Below are 27,687 nucleotides of genomic sequence, written 5' to 3'. Positions count from 1 at the left end.
CCTCATTGCATCTTGACCTTTCCACCTGCCTCTCTCATTCACAGGCATGGCTCACTCCTATTAACGTTCATTCCTCTTTGGTACATACCTTCATATCTTAGTGCTCTTGTAGACCTCTCATTTGATTGAATTCTTTAAAATACATTTTGGCATAGGAGCCATCTAAATGCTCACATTTAAGTTACTTAAGCAGACCCTGCCTTGGTTGATACTATTTTAAACAATTTTGCTGTTAACGTAATTACCTAAAACTCAATGATAAACTCGTGGGACCGAGTTTTTACTCGTTGCTATCCATACAAAACATACTAAAAACACGATTAGATTAAATTTTTTTTTTAACCAGATTTGGACACAAATTGGGAATCATGCAATTTGTATAAAAAAAATTAAAACAAAACCTACTGAAAAAACTGTCAAAAGAGCTAGGAGTATTATATGTATTAGTATTGCTATTTTTAATGGATTTCTTCACAGCGTTTCGTGACGTTGCTTTGAGACCCGGATATGGGATCAGAGTGAGAGCTCTTCCCTGTAGAGACCTGTCTGTGAGCTGAGCTCCAGCCTCCGGTGAACGTCACACGTTGGGGAAGTCCGTCACCGCGGCTGTTGGACCTGCTGCAGCTTTCGAGGTTCCGATCGGTTCCATTTTTTTTATTTAGGTTCAAACTGAGACTGTTAACGTCGGGCTCTAAACCAATTGTCGATCAACGAAAACGCTTTGGATTTTAACTGTCTTTATACTAATCCCGGAAACCCGTCAGTAAAGCGAAAGTTGAGAGAGTCGAGATGAGCGTGGAGGCGTACGGGCCGAGCTCCCAGACCCTCACCTTCCTGGACACCGAGGAAGCGGAGTTGCTCGGAGCGGACACCCAGGGCTCGGAGTATGACTTCACCGACTTCACCCTTCCCAGTCAGACGCAAACTCAAGGGCAGACACAGAGCCAGCTGGACAGCCAGGTCTGAGGTTTTCAATTTCACAGGAAGGCACGAGAAAGCGCGCTTTACTGACGCTAGCTGTAGTTAGCTAGCTGACCCAGCGCTACCTGTTAGCCCGCTAAATTGGATAGCATTACTTAGCTCAGTGTTAGCTGGGTTGCAGCGTTAGCAAGCCCCCTAACTAAACTTCTGAAGTAACAGTAATTGTATTTTTATCTTTATTTTGAACTGTGTTAGGTAAACTAAACTCGTGAGCGTAACTGTAAAAATCATAGAGAAAATTCATGAGCGCTGACAACCTGTCAACTTATAATTTAGTGGCTCTCTCAGCGCTGTGTGCCTGGCTGCTAATCGTTAGCGGTGAGTTTGTTCAGTAAAGCAGGTGTTGTGCTGCAGGTAAATGGTCCCGATGAGGGTCTTCACAACGGTGGAGTGGATGATTCCGTGGCCAAAGCCAGCCAACTGTTGGCCGAGCTGAACTTTGAGGAGGATGAAGAGGACACGTACTACACCAAAGACCTGCCCTTGCACGCGTGCAGGTACGCTGGAAAAAAATCGCACCGTGGCAGGATGTCAGCAGACTGTGCGTTACCGATGAACTGATTGCAGTACATTAGTTAGTGATCGTCATCTACATCACTAGTATGCTGTACAATTTTTAGCTACTCACAATGGTTGAATTGTAGTGCACTATCAGAGGTTTATAATTTTAGTGCTACGATACGATTCACGTGGCCCTGATGAAATGTCAACCAGCTTTAATACTTTTCACATTACTGCTTGAATCTCATTCCTGTTTACTTTCATAATCCTGTAAGAATACTAAACATTAAATTGACAGTGCAATTTAGGTAAAAGCTTTTAATAAGAATTGGCAGTTAAATATGCAATTTAAATGTATTTAACTCTCTTAAATTGGCTTTCTGGGAGTGTTTGTGTGCATTCTTGTTGAAACTTATGAAATACTGTACATGTTTTTGACACCTATTGAATATGAATTAGCTTCAAGAGTCCTGCATGTATGGCGGCAACATATTCCCATGACATTTCATATTTGTGTTTGAGGCATGTGAGCATGTAGCATTTGACAGGGTCCGTATAATATGCTGACTCCTTTGACATCCGATATCATGTGTGTACAGTTGGTCTTTTGCTCTTGTTGTGTTTGCTCTGAACACTGCTGTGGTTGTTCCTTACAGCTACTGTGGTATCCACGATCCAGCGTGTGTGGTGTACTGCAATACCAGCAAGAAGTGGTTCTGTAATGGGCGTGGCAATACATCCGGCAGGTGCGTCGTCAGCTTGTCTTTATTTAATTGCATGTAGGAATCGGAAAGTGAAACTACTAATAACCTGAAACGATAACAATGAAATTTTCACACACTTCTGCCAACACCAGCCATATTTTGACAGACAGGTCATGTGGCATGTGTGTAATGAGAGATCTGTGAGAAGTAGATGGCAACTCTTGTATTTGCATTGGTTGAACAGAGGGCGTGTTCAGGTTTATTTACTGTAGATGCTACCAAGCAGTGTAATAGGAATCGTATCCTATTCACAGCCTTTGTTCATAACTGTGAAGTGGGCCGTTTCCCACTTTTGCTCTCGGGCTCAGTGTCAGTTTTTTAATTTTCTGTTTGGTTTGACTTCCATTGTCTGCCTCGCAGCCATATTGTGAACCATTTGGTGAGAGCGAAATGCAAAGAAGTGACTCTGCATAAAGATGGGCCGCTGGGCGAAACCGTGCTGGAATGTTACAACTGCGGCTGTCGCAACGTCTTTCTCCTGGGCTTCATCCCAGCAAAGGCTGATTCTGTGGTGGTGCTACTCTGCAGGTATGTTGCTGGGGACTGTCCTGATTGAAGCAGGACAATATTCTACCTCTGTGAAGCTTGATCTGAATATTTACATTTGACTCTGGAAGTTTATGATAAAGTTCTTTTCTTCTCAGTTATTTAGGTTTCTCCCCCTTACTTTAGACTTTAGGACACTGGTAAAGAGGCCTTGAGATGCCTGAATAATGAAAAATGGCCAACAGATGAAGGTTCATGAACAAAATTGATGAACCTTTTTATTTTAATGTATTTTTGCTAAAGAGAGCTCTTCTTTTGCAAAATGGAATAATTTAGGGTAAATAATCTTGTCAGAAATTTATATGAAACACGTATTTAGAAATTTTTAATTGACCTGTGTATTGCAGCCCCCCCACATAGGCTCATATTTGTTTTCAGATATATTAAAGCAGCTCAAAAGAGACTCAGAACAGTCAAGAAGATGTTCTAGGTTTTTTATGGTTTTGTTTTTTTTTTCAAGTTAATAAAAAGAACTGGGCAGGCTTTGCATAAATGTTATGGTTTTATATTTTTTACCTTCAGTGGTCTGCTTAGACTGACTTAGCGACCGTGGCTCAGGGGGTTGGGAATCGCATCTGTAACCGGAAGGTCGCCGGTTCGATCCCAGGGCTCTCTGTCCTGGTCGTTGTGTCCCTGGGCAAGACACTTTACCCTACTTGCCTACTGGTGTTGGCCAGAGGGGCCGATGGCGCGATATGGCAGCCTCGCTTCTGTCAGTCTGCCTCAGGGCAGCTGTGGCTACAACCGTAGCTTGCCTCCACCAGTGTATGAATGTGAGAGTGAATGAATAGTGGTACTGTAAAGCGCTTTGGGTGCCTTGAAAAGCACTATATAAATCCAATCCATTATTATTATTATTATTATTATTATTAGGATTAATTGTTCATTGCTGTTTGTGAAGGAGGTTAATGGAACTTGCTGCTCTCGTGATACTTTCTCTTCATGGTGGAAGTGTGAGAAACTCTCTGCTTTTGCCCTCTGATCAACAGAGTTCAGCACAGACACAGAGCTGTGTGTGTACATACATTATGTACTATGGCAGATGAATAGAGCTACAACACTTCTGGACTGTTACTTTCTGTTTGTGCTGGAAGTGGGAAATAAAGTCCCCAGCATGGATTTTTCTGTCACACAAACACCAATGTGTTCTGCGAAGACAGAGCCAGTGTTCTGACTATAGCACATAATATGCACTATCAATCAAAGTAGTGAACAGGCAGTCAGCTATAGAGTCTGCAGCTGTTGTCTCTGGACCGCCCTACTAATGTGCATTAAGCTTGAAATAGAGCTTGCGGCTCTGACAGTAAACATAACCCTCTGTATGGCCTCATGGACTTGCAGTAAGAAGTACTGTGATTTAACAGTAGTTCGATTAGTTTGAAACCTCCAATACTTGGCCTGAATTTTGTGCCTCCATTCAGGCAGCCCTGTGCCAGCCAAAGCAGCCTGAAGGACATCAACTGGGACAGCTCGCAGTGGCAGCCGCTGATCCAGGACCGATGCTTTCTGTCCTGGCTGGTGAAGATCCCATCAGAACAGGAGCAGCTTAGAGCCCGTCAGATCACGGCCCAGCAAATCAACAAGTTGGAGGAACTCTGGAAGGTACGATCCACTTGTATGCCTTTTGCTCTTTCAGGGCTTGTAAGAGTGTTGACTTTGTTTTTATTGTTTTTTGTGGTTTTCCTACAGGACAATCCCACTGCCACCTTGGAAGACCTGGAGAAACCTGGAGTAGATGAGGAGCCCCAGCATGTACTGCTGCGTTACGAGGATGCTTATCAATACCAAAATATATTTGGCCCTTTGGTCAAATTGGAAGCTGACTACGACAAGAAGCTTAAGGAGTCACAGGTACCTGAACATGGTTCCACACAGAGGTACCTGGAATGTGGTTACTGGTGTTTTACTTCCAGAAATGTACATGGCTAAAGTTTTTAATCTTTAAAAAGCCTTTAATCATTTAATGATTTTAATGGTATGGTGAGGATTATTTTATTTTCATGCTGAAGCAGGATGTGATGATAGATTTTCCTGACTACAGATGCGATCTGAAATGTGTTTTTGTGGCATAAGGCACTTTTCTGATCAGGTGTTTTTACTTTATTTTCTGCAATATTGTCATAGCTGTGATATCTGTATTATTATTCCTGATGTTTTGATCATTTTTTCCTCCTTTTTCAGACTCAAGATAATATAACAGTTAGGTGGGATCTGGGGCTGAACAAAAAGCGGATTGCCTATTTCACTCTTCCTAAGACGGATTCAGGTGGTAATTCTCTAAACTTTCCTTCCTCCCAGTGGTTCTGTGGTACAGATGTAGCTCCCATCCTACTCCCCCCCCCTCAGGCCTTGCACGCAACCTCCCCCATCCCTGCATCTTTTGGTGGCATGTGTGCGTGTTTTGTTTTTGTTTTTTTGTTTTGTTTTTTTTCTCCTCTTACCTCTGTTTTGTGTTGTGGGGTTAGATGAGGGCACGGTATTGTATCATGTGTTTTCATAAACTTAGCCCTGTCCTTAAATACTTCTGTATGCAAGTTTCTAACTTGTGTCCTTTCACTTGACCCCAGATATGCGGCTGATGCAAGGTGATGAGATTTGTCTGCGGTACAAGGGAGACCTGGCCCCGCTGTGGAAGGGCATCGGTCATGTCATCAAGGTCCCAGACAGTATCCTTTGCACAGCTGATATGATCTGTTTCTTAATGTTGCCTTCCAGCGTGGCCCTTTACGGCAGCAGTGACTGTCCTAACCGAGAAGTACAGACAGCAAAGCCCACACTCACCCACTAGAAGTATGTTACAGATAATGCTGGATTTCCTTAATAGCCCGTGTTTAAAGACTATGGAGATGAAATTGCCATTGAGTTGCGGAGCAGTGTTGGAGCACCTGTGGAAATCCCCCACAACTTCCAGGTGGACTTTGTGTGGAAGTCGACTTCCTTTGATAGGTAAGCTGTTTTATGCCAGAGCATTTAGCGACATGGCGTACCAAAAGGTCTTTTCTTCCTTTCCTTTCATTTCCACCTCATGTTTTCAGTAGATTCATTGTGTCTTGTCTTTTCTTTTTTTTGATTTGACTACCAGTTGTAAAGATTTCAGCTTAATTTAAATGCATTTGGTAAGCTATTTTTGGCAGTAACGGCTGACTTAGTTGTTTATGTCCTGCTGCAGGATGCAAAGCGCCCTGAAGACGTTTGCGGTGGATGAGACCTCAGTGTCTGGCTACATTTACCACAAACTCCTGGGGCATGAAGTTGAGGATGTCACCATTAAGTGCCAGCTGCCAAAGCGCTTCACTGCCCCAGGCCTTCCTGACCTCAATCACTCACAGGTCAGACTTGGACATCGTAACTCATACGAGAAAACTTTTAGATGGCCATAATCTCAGTGTAGGACATAGTGTAATTTTAGTTGATTTATTTACTGTACATTAGTGCAACAAAGACATTCATCTTTGTAAATTAATTTAGAAAACTCAAAGAATAAGAAAAGATTTCTGTTATGATCGGCAAAAAGTGTTTTGTGTTTTTGGCAAACTGCGTTTGTTTTAAGTATCCAGTTGATTTATTTTGTTTCTTGCATGTTCAGGTGTATGCTGTGAAGACGGTGCTTCAGAGACCTCTTAGTCTGATCCAGGGGCCTCCTGGCACTGGGAAGACCGTCACCTCTGCCACAATTGTGTACCACTTGTCCCGACAGGGCAACGGGTGAGGCAAAAATTGAGTTAACCCTTTTATACTTGAAGCGTGTTATTATTCCAGTCGTGTAATTCTTGTTCCCTTTCTCTCTGTGGTGCATGTGTCCTGTAGACCAGTTTTGGTGTGTGCTCCCAGTAACATTGCTGTGGACCAGCTGACTGAGAAGATCGATAAGACTGGACTGAAGGTTGTCAGGCTGTGTGCCAAGAGCAGGGAGGCCATCGAGTCCCCTGTGTCTTTCCTTGCTTTACACAACCAGATCAGCAACATGGACAGGTCAGTAGCATGAGGGGAAATAGTCCTTCATTTTCCAGGTGTGACCATGTTATATCACAGATTTGGTGTTGTAATATACTGGTGTAAATAATCTGATGTGTCTTTGTCTCCACAGTATGCCGGAGCTTCAGAAACTACAGCAGCTAAAAGATGAGACTGGCGAGCTGTCGTCTGCTGATGAGAAACGCTACAGGGCTCTGAAGCGCACTGCTGAGAGGGAGCTGCTCATGGTGAGGAGGTGTTGGTTTTCACTTTAAATGCGGCTGGAAGTCGGCGATTTCAGGCATTCTTGGTGCAACAAGTGATTTCAGTCAAATGTTGTTTGCCTCTGAGAATTATTCTGCAGAAGCAGTGGCCTAATTTATACATTTAATTTTTAACTACAAGTTGTGGTGCTGATCACTGAGGGCAGCAGCATTTAAACATCCACCACATTAGTTGTCCACATCCTTAGTTGCCTCTCCCTATTATAGACAGTTGCTGCTACACTACTGTGTAGCTAAATCCTGCAACTCCACTGGCCTCAGCCAGTCAGCACATGACAGTACAGGAGAAGAAAATATCCCATTTCAACTGGCTGTCTGTACCAGTCCATTAAGATGATTCAATAGCTTCTTCAACCTGAGATGCAGATAATGATCATAATTTCCTCTTTGTTGTCCAGAATGCTGACGTAATCTGCTGCACTTGTGTCGGAGCTGGAGACCCTCGTCTGGCCAAGATGCAGTTCCGTTCGATCCTGATCGATGAGAGCACCCAAGCCACTGAGCCCGAGTGTATGGTGCCCGTGGTGTTGGGAGCAAAGCAGGTACAAAACCCAAACAGCTGCATCAGTTCCCAGCTGCTGCTGTTTGCTTTGGTTTCTGTCGTTTTTTTGCATTAACAGTAAATGAAGAAATACTTTGGCACATGTCAACTAAAAATGTAAAGCTTTGTCATTTAAACTGTAGTAGCAGCTACTGTCAAGTATTAAAACTTTCAACAGTCTGAACATTAATATCTTGTCTTGTGTTGTTAAACTAACCAAAGCGTCACACTTATGTGGCTCTTCTTCCTCCACACAGCTTATTCTGGTGGGTGACCACTGCCAGTTGGGTCCTGTGGTGATGTGTAAGAAGGCGGCTAAAGCAGGTCTGTCGCAGTCCCTGTTTGAGCGCCTAGTGGTCCTGGGGATCCGGCCGATCCGCCTGCAGGTCCAGTACCGTATGCACCCGGCTCTCAGTGCCTTCCCCTCTAACATTTTCTACGAGGGATCCCTGCAGAATGGCGTCACTGCAGGTTTGTTACGATCCGGCAGTTCACTATCTGGTTTGATGAAGGAGCAAATTGATTTCCATGCTGATTAGTAGAAGATCCACCAACTTATAACTTAACAATAATTAGACCGTCCTGTTCTCCTCAGCTGACCGCATCAAGAAGGGCTTTGATTTCCAGTGGCCACAACCAGACAAGCCCATGTTCTTTTACGTTACTCAAGGTCAGGAGGAGATTGCCAGCTCTGGAACCTCGTACCTTAACAGGTAAGTTCTCACATTTTGTTTGTTACTTGGTGGCATTTCACTTCAATCCTACTTAAATTTGCTGACGTAATTTGTTTTGGCCCCTGGTTTAAAGCAACTGTGGACGTGATTGCTTTTTTTTTTTTTTTTTTTTTTTTTTTGCATCAGTTTGCCATAGTTAACTTTAAATGATTGTCCCAATATTGATACGATTGACTGTTTTTTCAGGACTGAAGCTGCCAACGTGGAGAAAATCACCACCAGGCTGCTGAAGGCGGGAGCCAAACCCGATCAGATCGGCATCATCACCCCGTACGAGGGTCAGCGCTCCTACCTGGTCCAATACATGCAGTTCAGCGGCTCCCTGCACACCAAACTCTATCAGGTATCACTTATAACACAAATGCAAAAATACCCTTTTCCAGCAAACACTTTATAGTTACACACATTAGGAGATATACCAGGACAACATCAACATGGAGCAGTTAGGAGTAGGACGTCCCGTCTCCTCCACAGAGGAGATGGACAAAAAAGAAAGTGAACAACTGGAGAGCCAGAGTTGAGAGTAGACCAACATGAAGTTATTGTTTAAAGTTTAGCACACGACCACTCAGATTTGGTCCTCTGTTTTTACAATGCAATTTCACCTTTTATCGTGATTCATTATAGCAAGTGGAAATTGCCAGCGTGGACGCCTTTCAGGGCAGAGAGAAGGACTTCATCATCCTGTCTTGTGTTCGAGCCAACGAGCACCAGGGAATTGGCTTCCTGAACGACCCTCGCCGTCTCAACGTGGCGCTGACCAGGGCCAAGTAAGAACTGTTAAAATAATCACAGTGGACAGATGAAGCACGGCTCAATCGATCGTGCGTTTCTGATTTGAATGACTCGTGTGTCAAATTTAGCTTCATTTTAACGATCAGGCTATATGAACACACACTAGATTGACTCTGTTCTGCGCACACAACATTTCACACTGTGTGATTTGTGTAAGCTGCAACCTACCCCTCATCAGTTGTCTTATGTCTGAAGGTATGGTGTCATCATTGTGGGCAACCCCAAGGCGCTCTCCAAGCAGCCACTGTGGAACAACCTGCTGAACAACTACAAGGAGCAAAAGGTCCTCGTGGAGGGGCCCCTAAACAACCTGAGGGAGAGCCTCATGCAGTTCAGCAAGCCCCGCAAACTGGTCAACACCATCAACCCTGTGAGTAGGACGCGTCATACATTTTTTTTTTTTTTAAATTTTTTAAATGATGTATGAATCCAAACTAATACTGGGAATTGGCACCTGAGTAACAGTGGAAGTTGAGTTAAAAAGTAGTTTAGGATCGTGATACCTTTCCATTACTACCTGCTTGGATTGACTTGACTCTGTTCGACTGGCATTCCATTACAACCTAATGTGCATGGTCGTCGTCACAGCAACGCGGCCAAGCGTCCTGTGACGTAAATTAGTATCCAACAAGATGTGTTTTTGTGAACAAGATGCTCGTGACTCATTGAGTGACGCCATTGACCTGCTAATCGGTGGCATGCACAGTTTGACATCCTCACATTTTAGTACCTGGTATCAGGTGGCGAATCGATCAGAGTAGGTACTAATGGAAAAGGGTAAAGGCTGCATGCATCCAGTCAGCTGTCACAGGAAGTAAACTGAAGGCAGCAGTGGTTTTGTTGTTGTTGTTGTTGTTTTTTAAGCTGGTTAGTGCAAATCAGTCAAATTTGTTCTAAACATCACCGGTGTTTTCCAGGGAGGACGTTTTATGAGCACTGCAATGTACGATGCCCGTGAGGCTCTCATCCCTGGTTCTGCATACGACCGGAGCAATGGTAATATGTCAGCTTTTTTTTTTTTTTTAAATCATGCATGTCATGTCTTATCGATACTGATGATCTCTTTCAGGTGGACGTCCATCTAATATGTACTTCCAAACACATGACCAGATTGGGATGATTGGTGCAGGCCCAGGTCCCATGGCTGCTATGAATATTCCTATACCCTTCAACTTGGTGATGCCACCAATGGCTCCACCTAGCTATCTAGGTCAGCCCAATGGCCCTGCTGCAGGTACGATAACAGCAAAAGGAGAAGTGAGGAAAGTTTGTTTTTCATTGAAACTGCAAATCTAAACCTAAGAAGGAGAAAAAAAAAAGGGGGAGAGGGAAAGTTGATAGACCTCCTCCAGCATTGCTCGGACTAGTCCCACCTCAGACTACCTTAATAACGGCACGCAGACGGGTTATTCTGGATGTGTTGTTTTTTTTGTTTGTTTTTTAATGTTCAGTGATTCCAAAAAATTGCTGCTCACTGAGGGCATAATTCAAAGTCCTTCAATGATATTTGATAACTGTCACTTCTCATGCCTTATACCTACCCAGCATAATGACTTGACAGGTTGTGATTTTATTTATTTATTTTTTCCTTCCTCCCCCTCCTTAAAGGGCGTGGAGCAATGAAAGGTAAGCCTGGGCGTGGTGGGCGGCAGAGGGTCCGTGGTTCAGCACACCAGGGTGCCTGTCAGGGTAATGGACCCAACAGTCAGGCCAGCCAGGATGGAGCCTCCCAATCCTTCTCCCAGGGGCCACTGACACAAGGCTACATCTCCATGAGCCAGCCCTCACAGATGAGCCAGCCTGGCCTCTCCCAGCCGGAGCTCTCCCAGGTAACGCGTCACTGTTGCTTAAAGAAAGGAGATGCAGCAGAGAGTAACGCTAATTTAATGACAACCAAGTTTAACTGCTGCCATAAATATCATCAGTGTTGCTGTTTCATTAATAATCTCTTGGGTTGTGATCATGCATTATTCCTCTGAGAAATTTTTGTTTTGAAATTAACCTGGAATGATGAGTTGCTACATATCTTTTAAAATCATTATAAATACCAGTCTCCTATCTAGACCAGAGAAACTGTATTCTAATCCAGATTCATTCAATTTAAATAAATAAATAAAAGCATTACTAAGATTGAATTAGAAAAGGTTAAAGAAAAAGTTTCCTGTCTAAACACTTTGCAGTGTTTTCCACCTCAGGAACTACCAGGCGCTTTTTGATTCGCCATTGTGTGTTCTCACTTTGCAAAAGTTCTGCAGCAGTTCATTCAGGGCTGTTTTCAGGGGAGATAAAACTGCTTGCTCAGGGGCAGGTACGTCTGAGTGTCCCTTGAAAACGTCTGGATGACTCTCAACACTTATCGGTTAAACTCTGAAGGCGTCGGTGGACAAACTTGAACAATCTTGGATGGAAAAACAACTGATTTGTGTACCGTTATGTCCTCCAGGACAGCTACCTGGGTGACGAGTTCAAGTCCCAAATCGACGTGGCTTTGTCCCAGGACTCGACCTACCAGGGTGAACGTGCGTACCAGCATGGCGGCGTGACTGGACTGTCGCAGTACTGAAGTGTAAGTACATGAACTATGTCTTTAGCTGCAGTGTAGTGTCAAAGTATTCAGAGGAAAGCTGATCTCATGACTGATTGCCACAAGCTTCAGGTGTCTCACTGATCTTGGCTAACTTACAATATATTTTAAGTCCAGTTTCACATAAAACTTTGTGAAAGTGCCTGAAACCTCAGGAATCATCCACTGGAAATGTTATATAATAATTGACTTGTGGATGAGCTAAAATCACATCAGGCATATAAAACATGTTATGCAAAAGCTCTAACCAGCTCAACTTTTCTCATCCGTGTTGTCTTGCAGGTTACCCAAAGAAGGGAGCTAGGCTTGAGCTGAGCTTAGTTCATCAGCTTTTTAATCTGGGAAATAATAAAAACATAAAATGGATACCTGTTTTCCTCTGCTACAACCGAAGCACCACCAAGTGAAAGCGACGGGATAGCGAAACCAAACCAATGACCAGCGAGAGAAACAAAGAGGGTAGAAGAAGAGAGCACGAACAGACAGGCAGGGAGATGGCATAAGAGGCCGAGTGAACAAGTGAGAGGCAGGAACCAATGCCCGTGAAGGAGGGAGGTCGAAAAGATGGCGGCTTGTGGTCGGGCTGCTGAGGGAAACACGAGAGGTCCAAACGGTCTCTCATGGGAATCCAAATGAGGTTGAGCTCCAAATAAAATAATCTTCCCAACACCTTCCCATCCACAGCGTCTGAGAAAAGTTTATACGCTCGTCTTCAGGTGAAGATCGTAGATTTTCAGCAGAATTTGAAGAAACCTGGTTTCACGACCTGGTTGCCGTTCTGCTTCCCCATGCTTAAAAGCTGGTTGACTATCAACCTGTGCAGTGCCCTGGACTGTTTTTAAAATTAGGTTTGACATGGGAGAAGCGTGCTACCTACTGTCTTCTACTGGACCCTCCAAACCTCAGCAGCCTCTAAAGAAAGCGGCAGTCGACGGACCCTCTCAGAGGGGAACGACAAACTCTGTTTCTGTGTCTGAGTCTGATATTGAAAGGCCTTTCATTTGCCTTGAGAACCACTGGCTCGTTCACAAGGTCTGCAGTGGGGTGGTTTCGACCACCCGTCAGTGGTGGAGGGGCATGGGGATTTCAGACTTTTTTTTTTCTCCTTCGTTTTCAAGACATGAGACGCGAATCCCGACGATGTCGCGATCATCATGGGACAGTTTACCTTTCTTACCACAGAGCACAAAATTGCAAAAAAGTCATTGAAACTATCAAACGTGACCAGCATTGAATATTCAGCTCGGCGTCATTTGATGTTTCAGCAAAGGCTTTTTTTTTTTTTTCCCCCTCTTATTTTAATCTTTCAGACGACGGCGTCTTTGACGTCCCGCTGTCTTTTTAAAACACCCTGTGTACGCTTACATTGGCAAATGCTTGAATGCTTTTGCTCTGAGTGATTTCCTCAGGGGATTGTGGACTGTCCACACTCATCACGTGAATCCCTGCTTAAGGTAAGAGAAACTAAACGGGGACATTTAGATGAGGCTAACAGGCAGTCGTGGCGATCAATCAACCGCAAGAAAGTAGAAGAAAAGGAAGGTGGCTGAGGCAGAGAAGGAAACATGTTAAAGTCAAAGTTTTAGGGGAAAGAGTGGACTTTTTCATACCAGATGCCACTGTGTTTTCCACCTTAATGAAGCCATATTAAAGGTCACGTTGACCACCCAAATACAACGAAAGCTAATCAGGTTGAAAAGAAGTGTTTGAAATTCAGAAATGAACTTGACCCGAAAGACTTTTGGTTCCTGTGGATTCAAATTGTTCTGTTATTAACCCCCAGTCACTCACAGCAGAAAATGCCACCCAGTACTGATCGGGCGGTGGCAGAGAGATGAAATAAACAGCGAATGAGACCAGAATCAGTGCCTATAACCGCTCACCCTCAGATAAACAGCCGCAGCACAAGCATGAATGTAGTTCCAGTCAAACGACCAGCATTTCCAACAAACTTTCTGACACCAGAGGGCTTAAGAAACCCACAGAAAAGGACTTGTTTTATTTATATATTTTTATTGTTTGAATAAAATGCGAGTGAGTCTAGCAGCTGGGCTGATTGAGGGGCAGGGGATACAAAAGCCACCTTCCTTCTCTGTGAGGTAAAAATGGAGGTTGTTAGATTTTATTTTCCCCTTCTGTGGCTGTTTGATTTGTGCTGAGCAGTTCCTCCTGAGTTGATCCACTTTGCTTTCGTCAGACATTTTGCTGCCGTGTGCATCGTTTCGTTGTGTAGTTTTACTGAAATATGGGATATATCTATTTTTTTCGTAGCAACTTGCTGAGTACAGGAATGAGCGGGACGCCGTTTCCTTTCTTTCTTTTTTTTGTATCTTCTCTTCAAACTGTCCGAAGGATTGTAGTTTTGTAACTTCTTCCAGGAATGACACTTTCTGAACACAGCAAGAATGTACTGCACCGTTGTTTCTCACCTGCTTCTTATTTCTGCACACACGTGACAATCATGTTGCGCTTTACATTGTTATGTTTGAGTTAGAAATAGTTGACATTTTAGCATATCAACTTGTTCCGGTGAATCCTAATGTGTTAGAGCTTTAAAAAAATGTTGCCGTAATATTTTTTTCCTCCCATCTTCTGAGCTCCAGTCAATTCCAACATGTGCAGCAATCATTGAAGATGTGATTCTGTTCCACACAGAGCGTTCATTCACCACGTCATTAGGCCGAGATTTAATTCATGAAATAAAGTCTCAATGTGATGTAAATACATATTTGAAACAGTCTTATTTGCAGTGACGTTTCATCACAAGATGCTGATTCTCTTGTTAAACTGAATCAATAAACGCTGTCAACTTCAGTTGTTTCTGTGGCTTGAATTTTATTTGCAGGTACAAATATTACAGGTTATTATACAGTGTGCAGTATATACATGAGGCGGTTTTCATGCAGTTGCCTGCGCCGCCTCTTTCTTTTTCGTCTGTCTTCTCTTCATCAGTTTCTTTTTTAGCTGTTTCTGTTTCTGAATGCTCTCCTGGATTTTCTGTTTGAACTTCTTCTTCTGGCTCCTGATCTTCTCCAGCTCAGCTTTCCTTTTGGCCTCCAGCTCTGGATCCTGAAATGGCAGGAAATGACTTCTTGAATACCAGAATGCTCACCGTAGGGCAGGTACCAGGTATTTTAGGCACTCTATTTAAAACACGGTGAATAGAGAGGTGCCTGCTGCTATCATGTGTGTCCATATTCATTACACCTGTGCAGCCAAAACATCACACTGCTACTAAAGGCTTGTTTCACACAGGCTAGTTATGCACATGGTCGTAATAACACGTACTGGTTATTCCATCAGTTCTCCGCTGCAGAAGGGCGCTGGACACTTATGATGGATTTTCTCTTGTAGAGAATCCATACTAAAAGTAGACATGGCCACAAAAAGCTACTGCCTGTGAGTGTGAGCAGCGTAACCTTTGACCCTCAGCGACCACAGCTGTGTTGTAGTCGCTGGCTTGACAAGATACAGAACCCCAATCAGAGATGACAGAGTGGTTATTAAATGTTCTCTGCTTCATGCTCTGTGTGGGCTCTCATTACTGTTACATTACGTTGTCATCACAACGGTGATGAAAGAACAAAAAAAAATGTAACAGTTAAATGCAACACTGCTGCAAGGCAGACTCGTCAAATAAAAACATTTCAACTTGATTTAATTTACTTGAATCCTGCGCTTCACTTCTTTATGTCAGGTGAACATCAGAGCTCCGAAACTTTAAACTGGATGTATTTAGTCACAGGTTACTTTCCGACAGCCTCGCAGCAAAATATTGTGTGCTGTGACAAATGCCATCGTCAATTTTGCTCCAGCAGCTGCAATTACAGCACTATAAAAGACTTACACACAGTTTGCACTGGTGGAACTTTATAGCTAGCTCTAATTTTAGTTGCATATATTATTCCTTCATAATCTATATCACACAGTATCCTGTAAATAAATGAAAAATAATAATTAAAAAAAAAATCCAGCTCATTTTAAACTAAAACTTGGCTAAAACATCGTGCACAGGTGATGTATTCAGCATAAGTTACCATGGCGATTTAGCCCGGTAAAAAGAGCTCACCGAGTCATTAATCTTGCTTTGCCGTTCACCCTTCAGGAGTAGGTGATGTCATCAGGAGACGGTCAAATACTGGATAACATTTAATTTGTCTCGTATTCATAGTTTTGGCGAGTTGATGTGTAACGCTGCTGTTCTGAATGTTTATGATCTTCAATCAACCTTAAATGTGAAGTAAAAGGCATCAAGCATGACTCATAAAAATTTCAGAGTTTATAAGAAGCTGTTTATTTTTTGACAGACCTTTCATAGACTCTAGTCTAGTTTTACTATTTATATTTATATCAAACTATTAAAATTATTTTGTCACTTCTGCCTAAGTAGCAGTCACCCCGAGATCTGGAAAATAACGCCTCACTGTTGTTCAGACGTTCAACTCGACTTAAAAATATAATAATGATGCTTCTAATCAAAAACAGAATAATGTTTAAATAGTTCACTAAGAGGCTGCACTCACCTTCCCCTCCAGGATCAGCTGTTTCCTCTTGTTGATCTCTTTTTTCTCATCAAAGTCTGTTGACTCGAGTTTCTGCAACATGGAGTTTACAGTGAAAACACTTAACTGGTGAGGCAGGTTCAAAACAGGCATCCCTGACTAACGGGACAATTTTCAGACTGTCAGTCATCGTGTGAAACAACAGCGATGTTCCACTTTAACTGGATTCAGCACAGTGAAAAGCAAGAGGTGAGCATAAGTGATAAAACATCCGTACTATCTCACACTCCCGCCGGGTCACGTTGACCTGGGTGAGGATCTTCAGGACTTCCTTCTCCTCCACAGGATATTCCTTCAGCTTGGTTTCTGTAAGAAGACGAGAGGCCAGTGTTTAAAACACACACACACACACACACACACACACACACACACACACACACACACACACACACACACACACACACACACACACACACACACACACTTACTTTGTGATATTTACAAGATGGTGATGAGCTGTAGATCTCAAAAAGCAAAAATCATTATCTAATCTCTTTTGCAATCAGAAATTGTGCAAACATCCAAGTTTAAGATAAAATACAATCTCTAAAAGTCAAAAGTTTTACATGTTTTACTTATTAATGTTACCGATGGACTACAATCTATCCTGAGGTGCAGCTTTCCTACCAGCTTTATTCACAGGTCTTTAAACTGAGCCCTAGATGCGACTTACGAATCTGTTCTTCGATGGAGTGAATCAGGTGGATGTCGTACTGCGTGACCAGCGTGATGGACACTCCGTTCCTCCCTGCAGGAGGAAAACATCACAGTGTATGAGTGGTGTTTATGTCGCGAGGAAGACGATTTCAGAAGAAAAAAAGAACCAGAAACAAAACCTGCTCTGGCTGTTCGCCCGACTCTGTGGATGTAGATCTTGGGAAGGCCGGGGGTGTTGTGATTAATGACGACCTGGACAGTTGGGATATCCAAACCCCTGTGGGTGGGAAGTAACAGGAAAACGCATGTTTCTGCATTGAAATGCTTTGTGGTGTCTCCATTGAGGAGTGACAGAAGCCTTAAACAGGCTCACACTACATAATGTTTGTGTCAGATTTGTTGATTAGAGTCATAAAAATGTGGCCTTTTCATTTCTTTCCAATGCTCTGTGTGCATTCTCACCTGGCAGCTACATCAGTCGCTATCAGGATTTTGTAGACGCTGGCTTTGAACTTGGCGAGGTTTGCAAATCGTTGTTTCTGAAGAACAAAAAGCACAGTCTGTTATTCTGCGGGTTCATTTATCTGCTATAAAAAGCTTTTCAACAGACTCTTTGTCCCTATAATGACACAAATATAATTCCCAGATATTTGTAGAGGACCTCTGAGGAATTGTGAAATCTCCAACACAGAAAGCAAAGTTAAATGCTTTGTAGGTGCAAAGTTAATTGACTGCACCTCACTCAGCTGTCATTGCAAAGAAGCTGCCCTTAAAATGTCTCAGCAGGCCCCCTGCTGATGTCAGTTTGTGCCCTTGCTGCTGTTCACACAAGCCTCACCTGTTTCATCATGGAGTGCAGAGAGATGGTTGGAAAGTTAAACTCCCGCAGCATCATGGTGAGGATCTGACAGCTCCTGAATTGGTCAAGAAAATGTATTCAGTGCGACGTGAGCATAACCACAGCTACAAAAAGGCGAGAACACTCAAAGACCTGCACGCAGAAGTTTTACATCATTCATATGATCGTTTTTTTCCTCTTCTAAATCAAATATATGTTATAACATGTGGAAAATTAATGATCACAGTCCAGACTGTGCTTCATAAAACAGCACCTCCTTGCTTTAATCTGTAAATGTGCACACAGGATGCTGAACCCCTCGTGGCTTCTTACTTGCACGTGTTGGTAAAAATGATGATGGACCAATCATCATGCTCATCGGTGAATGTCTGGATCAGATGAACCAGGTAGGCGTCCTTCACCTTCTCTGGAGTGAGGATGTATCTCTGGTCCAGCTCCTCTACCGTTCGTGTTCTGACAACATCAATAACAAAAGATAAATCACTGACCACTGATTAGATTTGATATTTCAAAAATATAACAGACAGCATCGCTGAAGGTGACGGGGCTTCAGAAACATCAGGTGATGAAACAACTGAACACTGTGGAGCCTCTGTGACACAGCGCTCATGCACAGTTAGATTCTATTACCTTTTTCTGCCCACCGAGATCAGAAAACAGATTTAACCTCACCAGGAGGAGAAAACATGTAAAGCTGAACAGAGAACATAAAGCTCAGCTGCTGAGCTGCTGTTTTATTCTGTACACACTTTCACATTTTACATCGTTTCTTTTAGTTTTCTGTGAACGTATCTGGTGAAAATCTGCACACGCCGTTTCCCAATCTGAACCCTGCTAACAGTTTTATTCGATTTCTCACTGGACCATGAATAACCTGCAAATCGCGAGACAGATGCAGGTCACTCACTCCGATTTGCTCTCCCAGAAGAACGGTTCGTTCATGGCGATGCTCTTCAGCTCCTGCAGGGTGTCGGTCAATGTGGCGCTGAACAGCATCGTCTGACGCTTGGCCGGCAGGATCTCCAGGATCACCTCCAGGTCTTTGGTGAAGTCGGTACAGCCCTGCTCCAGCAGCCGGTCTGCTTCATCCAAAATCTGCCACAGACAAAAAGGAGACACACAAACAGTCACTAAAACCAGGAGATATTATATCCAATTACATCACAGTTACTGAACATCTAACTGTGGCTCCACAAGGTGGAAAAATACTAAACAGTGTGCACACTGGTGAAAGATTACAACTTGTACGTGACATAAGTACTTCATATAAACAGAAGTTTATGTAATAACAATAATCTTATCATTGGATCTGGAGTTTCGGTGAACTCACCAAGAACTGGATCCTCTTCATGCTGAAGGTGTTGGAGCTGCGGATGTGATCGGCTAGTCGGCCTGGCGTTGCTACGACTACATGTGGTTGGTTGGACAGCTCCAGGGCCTGGGTCACCATGTCTGCCCACAACACAGCAGAGTCAGCACAGAGCACGAGTATCAGACAAAAGCAAACCAAGTTCATGGAAAATGGCAACACTGTTTGGTTCCTGCAGCTGAGCATCATCACATTTTGAGCAGGACTCCCACCTTTAACGGTGAACTGTGAATTCTGCACAGGTGGAATAAATTCACTCAAAGCACAACAGAAACAGGTAAATCTGGCACATTTTTACACTCTGATTAAAGGTCAGCTGCTCAATTATTTGCTTCAAAAATACTGATGAGAGATTTCAGGGAGAAAGAATCTCTGATGTTTATTCTTTTCTTTTTTTTGTTGTTGCAAAAAACAAAAAAACAAAAACCTCAACCCAGAAATAAGAAAGTAGTTACCCATTCCACCGACGATGATGCATTCTTTCAGACCCAAAGGTTTCCCCAGGACTCGGAACTGCTCTGCAATCTGATAGGCCAGCTCCCTGTAAAAATGTGTGTAAAAATCTTGAACGACCCCTCATTTCTTTATATTTTGTTTCCAAGGATCAGACTTTCTCGTATTTCTTTTTTTTTTTTAAGTGGTCTTAAACAATAGTTCTTTGGGCTTTCTGAAGGTCTTTCAGAGTTACTCATTGGCCTGCTTTTCACTCATTTTCACTCTAGTCTTTGTAACTGATCATTTTCAGATGAATGTTTTTGGTTTGTTAAGCCAACACTGACCTATGACTCATTCAAGGATAAAGGAGACACTTAGCTCAAAGGATGAACCAGTATTAGAATAACACGCTCCAAAGTAACGTGTTAATGTAATAACATTAGATTTTTCAGTAACTTAGTAACTCTAATAAATTCAGTAATCATATTGCAGTTATAATTACTACAGAGTAACTTGCCTGTGAGAAAAAAAGCAGTTTACCAAATTACTTTCTCTGACGTGCAACTAAGCAAAGTACTGCATTACTTTTAAGAGAAGCAAAGAGCAACGTGTACTGCTTTTTTAAAACTACGAGCCCAACACTACACACAACAGGCTGATCAACGAAGCAATTTTAAACCGAATCTTTAAGCACTTTGTTACCAGCTGCCTGTAATTAAAAACACATTTTTTCCCATTTCTTTAGTTAAATCTGTGAAAATGAAGATAACACAGCACAAAATAGTATTTATGCACCAACCCAGTGATTCTCAATTATCACCATGAATCTTGAATGTACATCGAGGTTATTATAATGTATAATAAAACTAGATATGAAAGAAGTTAGTTACCTAAATTTAGCTAGACTTTTGGAAAAATGTAAACTAATTAAAATGACTTTGTGAACTTGAAAACGAACTAAAATAAAATACAAACATGGAGGAAATATCCTTGGTAAAAAACATTATTACAGCTTGTCTGATGAGGCATTACTGAGACTCTGGATGCTCACATCTGTCCCCTGCACTGACCTGGTAGGAGTGAGCACCAGGCAGAAGATGCCGTACGGGTCCTCTGAGAGTTTCTGCAGCACTGGCAACACGAACGCTGCTGTTTTCCCACTGCCGGTCTTGGCACAGCCCATACAATCCCGACCTGTGGAAAGAAACACCTCAATAGTGATGGAGCAAATGTAGAGCTGCCGAGGAAGTCCACCTCCGCTGTGTAAATAACAGAGAAAGTCTTCCAGACATCCTCAACACCAGCTTAACAGTTACTCAGAGATCCTCCGGCAGGTATTACAAGCATATATGTCACAGTATCCCCGCCCCGTCTTACCTTGGAGGATAGCTGGCATGCAGTTTTCCTGGACTGGAGTGGGTTTGTTGATTCCCAGCTGTTTACACTGTTTAACCAGCCAGTCTGACAGACCGAGGGAGGAAAAGTCGCCCATTTCTGATTTACCTCGTCCTCTGAAGCTCGGTGAGATCAGCTGTGGACGCGTTTTGATAAAAGAATCGCTAAAATACTCTTATTTCAGTAAACACTAACACATCCTCGTGTATCAGGTCCGCGGGCGCTTTCTGATTACGTAACAAGAATGCGTCTTCTTCACTGGAGGAAAGTGCGCGTTGCTGCCATCTCCTGGTCGGTGTAGCGAACGACACTGAAAGCAGAGAGTGGAGCAAAAAAAAAAAAAGTTGATAGATCGGTTAATTTATTTCTGTCCCCACAGAAATCCAATCTCATCTATTCTGGAACGATGCTAAAGCTGACCCTTCATATATGAGCTGTTTCTCTGTGACATGCGCATCATTCAGCGTTTTTAACGCATTAAAATTAAAGCAGGAACATGCAGAGCGTTCTTATGTGCCTAAATAATGATGTAATGTAATGAAACTATATATGAGACCTTGGGCCCCCTTTGTAAGACTCAGTTTAATTAAACGTTGCATATTCACAAAGAAATATGCACACGTAGTGGAGCTTGACGCTTTGCCAGGTTTCGAGTTCTTTGTGTCCAGCACTACAGATTTGTATTGACCTCTGAACCTGCCAGAGCCTCAGTATTTTCATTGTAGAGCTGGGCTGTCTCTACTTTGTCTTTGCAGCGCACATTTAAAGGAAATATTGAATAAAATGTGCCTATCTGTAAATCCCCAATCTTTACAGTAATATATATATTTACCCGGATTTCTAAGATTTGGTTTTTATTGTGAAACACAAGCCTTCAGGGTTCTGAGAGATCACCTGTCGTAAAGTTCTCGCCATTCACGTCACAATGATGAAGTGAGACAAAGTTTCAGATCGATAAAAACCTGTTATTTTCTCTATGTGGCAGATTGTGTCAGACTGATCGCTTCGTGGTGTATTGTCACGTGTGATTAATGACCAGCAAGATGAAGGGAATCTTTCACAGGCATCATAAAAATACACTTTCTCTGGTCAGAACTTGTTAAATTTCACATCAGTCAGAAAATGTTTTTTATTATCAGAAGGTGGTCCGTGTGGGTTTTAGAGGCTTTGCAGTCAGCCACGTATCCTGATCTGCTTGGGCATAAACCTTGAACTTAAACCTTGACTTTTTCCTGGCTCTCTGTGCTTCTGCGCTGCGCAGAACTGCAGCAGTCTCACATGGAAAACTCCAGAATCTCCTTTCAAAATCCAAGATTTGATTCTCTGCATAGATTTATTTGTTAATGTCTTGCAGATGATCATGCGAGTATTTTCTTCACCTGCCACTGTGGGCTTGCGAAGGACAGTGTGAGTTAATTCAGTTACTGCTTGACTAGAGAGGCAGAAGAAGCTTCACCAAGAAAAACCCATCTGTGTCTGTACACCGGGCTGCCAGAGGTGATTAATGCCCTGTGTGTTAAAGGCAAAGGCCTGAAGGTTTAGCTCCATCCTGTCCAGACCGTCCAGCTGTGCTGCAAACTGCCTTGGACCGAGTGAAAAGTGTCTCTCTAAATTAAAAGGAAAATTGCTTGAATGCAAAGGCGAGGATCCGATGTTCCCTGCTGCCTCCCTGCAGCACAGAGGCGCAGTCAGCTGCATCGCTGTAACAGCCCACTGAGCAACATGATTAGCGCTCCCATTGCTCTTCCACCACACTTGAGGCTCCAGTCTCCCATGTTCAGCCTATATTCATGCAGATAAATCAGTGGAGACTCTTTCTAAGCACACAGAAATATTTCCAGCACTTTTAGGGGGAAATATAGAACTTTAACAAGAAAGCAAAATGGTGCAAACAAGTTTTGCTTTTCCAAAAAGAAACCGACTGTGTAGCACTTAACCGACCTGTCTATATCCCAGATCGGCGATGCACTGAAAGCATTTGGCAAATTATGAAATGGAAAAATACAACAAAGGAGGGCGTGAATAGACTTAGTCTCAGGAGATCCAATATGGCTATAAAAACTACAGCAATTGCTCTCAGTTTTCAGAGGCTTAATGCCTGCATCTGAGTTTAAAAAACAAAACAAAAAAGCTCTAATCTAATCTGGCATATATTTGTACATTTCTATACTGATTTGAAATAATTGGGATTACCATATAGCTCTTTATAAACATCTCCATACTCACCATAATCTGGTTTGACATGAGATTAACACATCAAGTGCAGCAGTGCGCATCATGACTGATTGTTTGCTTAAGCTTTTGTCGTAAATAGCTATCGGGGCGGGGGATTTAAGGCTATAACTATGTCATTTTGACATAGTTCTTATTCTGGCATATAAATGAACAGTCGGAATAATGAGGAGTCATTTCCACGGAGCCCGTTAGATGGCACTGTGGAGACCCCGCGGTCCCACAGAAATAGTTGAATGGAATCCCAGTGTGATCTGGCACAGTGGTAGGAGGGGAGCGCAGCACACAAGTCCTGGAGGAGGTTTGAGCCAAGAGCACTGTGCTGCCCGACTTTTCATCGACATTCGTCCGTCTGTCCGAGCCGCAAAGCAGAGCCAAACGTTCGCGGTGCGTAATTACGCACGGATACGACAGTTTCGCGGTGTTCTTGGCTGTGGAAACCCCGCGGACAAAGAAGGGCAGGCGGGCTGGAGTGCAACTGACTTGAGCGGAGAGGAGTACTGTTGGAGGGGAAACTGGAGGAATCTGGAGTCGGAAGTGATTTGTCTTTTTTTTTTTTTCAGAAATGTAACTTACGTCCAGGGTTTTAGGAAAGGAAAAATCTTTTTGGCGAGAGGGAAATTAGGAGTGGATTTAACCTCCAAAATAACATCTAAATCCTCGGAGCATGGGGTAAGTTGTGGTTTTGTGTCTGAAATTTTTTCTCTTCAAGTGTTGATTTAAAAAAAGAAAAAAAGAAAAGCTGAATGTGAACTTTGTGACGAAGTAGTTTCGTTTCTGACGACGTGGGTTTTTGATTCCGTTGGACGGCATCTTGTACAAGCTTTTGGAGCAATTCTACCGTTAGTTCACACGTGACAGTCTGCTGTTTTCTTTGTTTACATCCCGGTAGCTGCTGAGCGAGAAAGGAGTCTTTAATTTGAAACGTAGATCCCAACTTATTTTGATCAAAACTCTTATTTTTTTGACCGCTGTGCCAACGAAGATAATCGCATTACATGTAACCGTCTGGCTGTCACGCTGGCGGTTTGTTTAAAAGTAATGGTAATTTTTTATGATGACGCACACGGAGGTCATTTAAATGCTCCAACTGCTGAGACTTCCTCTATTCTGTTCCTCCTCACTGAAGAGCGAGTCTGCAGGCTGATTCTGTTGCAGGGGATCCTGGGTGGCTTTTATTGGGATGCTGTTGGTGTCATGCTGCGCTCAATCTCATTAACTCTGTCAGTGTGTTTGCGTGTGTTCAATTATACGTGCAGGTCTCCAGCTAGGCTTCAGATACACCTGAACCCTCTTCCCACTACCAGAGTCCAAGCTGTTAGCTTCCAACCTCTGGGAGACTTATATGGCGCTTTAAGATGCTCCTTAAATGAATGCAAAGCACGAGAGCATCATCTTTTATCTTTAATGTGATTTCACTGATGCGCCACGATAAGCTGGCACCCGCAGGAGGATCCGATTTCACTGCATTATTGCATTATTGTGGTTTTACATTCTATTTATTTGCAGTCTAAACTACTTAATGTAATCGTTCTCAGTGCACAGTAATGCAACAGTGCCGATATTTACCCGTTTACTGCTCAGATTAGACCCCGTTTCCTAAAACGTGTGCTCCTATACAGCTAAAATGTGATCTAAAATACATTTCAAGAACATTTATTTTCTTGCCAGCAAAATATTTGGCTTGGAAATGCCTCAGGGTCGAGCTTGAAGAGGTGTCTGGAGAGAGGAGAGGGACTTTTGGGCATATCTGCTAAAAGTGCTGCCCTGTGACCCCGGATCCAGATAGTCAGAAGAAGATGGATGGAAAATATGTGATAATGGAAAAGACTAGAAATCTGCACTGTAAGACAACTGTCATCCAGGAAACTCAGATTTGAACAGTTTTTCATTGAGCTTAATATTTTCTTTTATTTATTTGGTTGGATCCAGGGCCAAAATTGAGTTGGTCAGGTTAACATTTATGTGGCGGGGCATAGTCCGAGGACACACCTGAGCGGCACCTTTTCTTTTTTTGTTTACAATTACCATTTAAAAAAATAAATAAAGTAAACTGGCCAACAACAAGTAGCTATACATACCTGAAATTCCAGTATGAATTGTAATATTTCACTTGTGTTAGTGCAGTGATTGGAGTACTTTTACAAAGTGATTGCAAACTGCTGTAAAGCACCCACGCATTCAATTCTTAGGTTTGAAGGTTCGAGGTTTCAAAGTCATGGAAATATTTGTGGTTTCAGGGCTTTGAAACCACAAATGTTTCTTTTGCTGTCGTGTTTTCCATGTGTGAGATGGAGAGGGTGCACTGGAATGTGTTACTGTCAATAAAAGTCAGATTAGGAACTAAATACCCAACCCCAGTCAGCGTGGCATTGTGCCACAGTGTCAACGCTAAAAGCTTAAAGTAGACTGTATCCACTCTGTTGATGCCAGCGGGGAAATGGTCCTCTGACAGTAACAAACAAGCAAACATCTGCTCCGATGGCCTGTGTTTGATGCATTTTCACTGTCAGAGCTTAAGCCAGGCATCAACTCTGCTTCATCCCTCTGAGCAGCAGAGAGGCAGCAGGATTCAGTCACCTGGGCCAAATGGCAAAAAAGGAGAAAAAAAGCTAGATTTAGTCACTGGGCCACCGTGTACTCTCAAACAGGAGTCTGCAGAACTCATAATATCCAGAGACGGCCTGCAGCTCTTCTGCACACTTGACAGATGGAGCAGAGTCTTGATTAAGAGTCGCTTCAGGTCCATAAACCAAATGAATTTTCACACAGGTGCTTTCAAGCCGTGCTGCTTGTCTTGGAGTTCTTGTTCTTATCCTCTGACATGGGTAGCCTGGAAATGGATGGAGATGCAGTCTTGATATAATGAACACCTTCTAGCTTGAGGTAACAGGCTGCAGATTTAGACAGGGTGAAGTTTATGACCAGTTTCTATTAATTCAACATCAATGCTCGGCAACAGCAATACATTAAAAATGGTTCAGAAAATCTGCATTTTCGGGCAGCATTTGGAGGAGCCTAATGAATGGGTTTATTGTGTGTTAATGACACAAGGACTATGTATAAGTACTATTTTTAAATGGAGCTGTGGTCTTAAGTGTAAGTCTTTTTCATGTGTGTTTTTAAGCAGGTCTAACCTAAATGAAATTCTTTGTTTTTACCACAAACAAATTTCCCACGTGTGGGACTAATAAAGGTTATCTTATCTTATTTATGATCCTTGAAGTGTTTTGTGCAGGATATGATCATGTTCTCTTGGTACTGTTGATAAGTACAACAACCTCCCCAGTTCCAAATAATTGTAACACTTTTACTCTTCCATGGAAAATGTTAGCTCATTTTGAATTTATTGGCAGCAAAACATCTCATAAATGTTGGATCGGGGCAACAAAATGCTGAAAAAGTAAGTGTTACTGAAAGGAAACAACATTTTGCCATAATGACATTTGGCAACAGGTCTGCATTTAATGAAAAAATATGAAGACTTTTAAATGTCTCCTCATTTACAGTACATAATATAATTCAAAAATATTCAGTGTCTGGAGAAATCGCTGTGCACAAGGGACTAGGCTGAAAATCAATACAGGGTGCCTATGATCTTCTGTCCCTCATACAGCATTGCATTAAAAACAGATATGATTCTTTCATGGAAATCGCTGCATGGGTTCAGCAACACTTCCAGAAATCACTGTCTGCATGCACAAATGCAAGTTAAAGGTCTATGATGCAAAGAAGAGGCATATGTCAACATAATCCAGAAATGCTGCCATTTTCTCTGGGCAAAGCTCACTAAAAATGGATAGAGGAAAACTGGGAAAATGTTCTGTGGTCAGACAAATCAAAATTTTAAATTCTTCTGGGAAAACATGGACACTGTTCTGGATTTAAGAGGAGAAGGACTATCCGGCTTGTTATCAACACTCATCACTACATCAGTGCCTACGGAATTGGCAGCATGTGCATCTGGAAAGGCATCAAATAATGCTGAAAAGTGTACATGCAATATAATGCTCCCATCCACATGTCTTTCTCAAGGAAGGCCTTGCATATTTCATTAAGACAATACTAAACGACACACTGCATCTATTACAGCATTGCTTTATAGTAGAAGTCTGAGCTGCCTGCAGTAGAGACCAAATTTCACCAACTGAGAACAATTAGAGCATCTTGAAACCAAAAATACAAGAAAGAAGACACTTTGAGAAGTCCTGTATCAGACAAGAATGGGACAACATTCCTCCTCAGTTCCTAGACATTTACAGACTGTTGTTAAAAGAAGAGGGCATGCTACACAGTGGTAAACATGGCCCTGTCCCAACTTATTGACGTGTCGCTGCCATCAAATTCAAAATGAGCTAATATTTTTCCTGAAATAGTAAAATGTCTGTTGTGAATAAAACATGGGTTTATGAGATCTGCGGATCACGGTATTCTGCTTTCACTGACATTTTACACAATGTCCCAACCTCTTGATGTGGACCCCCTGAAGCAGTG

General features: G+C 42.6%; 3 protein-coding genes across 5 annotated transcripts in view; 2 read left to right on the top strand and 1 right to left on the bottom strand.

Moving 5' to 3' along the window:
* The first annotated feature begins 527 nt into the window (after window positions 1–527).
* On the top strand, window positions 528–14,498 carry LOC309688815 (regulator of nonsense transcripts 1). 3 transcript variants are annotated; one of them, XM_082504798.1, is made up of 24 exons: window positions 528–960; window positions 1,336–1,478; window positions 2,139–2,228; window positions 2,607–2,774; window positions 4,214–4,394; window positions 4,482–4,643; window positions 4,974–5,058; window positions 5,360–5,458; window positions 5,630–5,738; window positions 5,962–6,121; window positions 6,379–6,497; window positions 6,600–6,764; window positions 6,880–6,994; window positions 7,429–7,572; window positions 7,829–8,042; window positions 8,167–8,284; window positions 8,492–8,648; window positions 8,933–9,075; window positions 9,296–9,470; window positions 10,018–10,096; window positions 10,170–10,334; window positions 10,709–10,929; window positions 11,544–11,666; window positions 11,967–14,498. In XM_082504798.1, exons 1-23 carry the CDS (start codon window positions 790–792, stop codon window positions 11,661–11,663), a joined length of 3,303 nt encoding a protein of 1,100 aa, XP_082360924.1. In that variant the 5' UTR covers window positions 528–789; the 3' UTR covers window positions 11,664–11,666; window positions 11,967–14,498. The 3 variants fall into 3 exon arrangements, with proteins under 3 accessions (XP_082360924.1, XP_082360925.1, XP_082360923.1); XM_082504799.1 differs by having other exon boundaries at window positions 4,974–5,100; XM_082504797.1 differs by having other exon boundaries at window positions 529–960; window positions 4,974–5,061.
* Window positions 13,960–21,245, bottom strand: ddx49 (DEAD (Asp-Glu-Ala-Asp) box polypeptide 49). Its single transcript, XM_082504800.1, has 13 exons — window positions 20,944–21,245; window positions 20,637–20,760; window positions 19,587–19,672; window positions 19,093–19,214; window positions 18,670–18,857; window positions 18,075–18,215; window positions 17,742–17,817; window positions 17,366–17,442; window positions 17,083–17,180; window positions 16,920–16,994; window positions 16,464–16,552; window positions 16,208–16,279; window positions 13,960–14,753 (listed from the first exon to the last, which is right to left on the bottom strand). Exons 1-13 carry the CDS (start codon window positions 21,056–21,058, stop codon window positions 14,583–14,585), a joined length of 1,434 nt encoding a protein of 477 aa, XP_082360926.1. The 5' UTR covers window positions 21,059–21,245; the 3' UTR covers window positions 13,960–14,582.
* Window positions 21,246–23,448: 2,203 nt separating this feature from the next.
* Window positions 23,449–27,687, top strand: part of LOC309688817 (homer protein homolog 3-like) — a 54,068-nt gene continuing 49,829 nt past the window's right edge. Inside the window, exon 1 of the mRNA XM_082504801.1 lies at window positions 23,449–23,865. Coding sequence (XP_082360927.1) covers window positions 23,861–23,865 — 5 coding nt within the window. The 5' untranslated portion in view covers window positions 23,449–23,860. The remainder of the gene's footprint in view (window positions 23,866–27,687) is intronic.

Source organism: Aulonocara stuartgranti, assembly GCF_965226115.1.
Source record: "Aulonocara stuartgranti genome assembly, chromosome: 15".
Taxonomy (NCBI): domain Eukaryota; kingdom Metazoa; phylum Chordata; class Actinopteri; order Cichliformes; family Cichlidae; genus Aulonocara; species Aulonocara stuartgranti.
The sequence above is the reverse complement of the archived record's forward strand: the minus strand, read 5'-3'. Positions and strand labels throughout refer to the sequence as shown.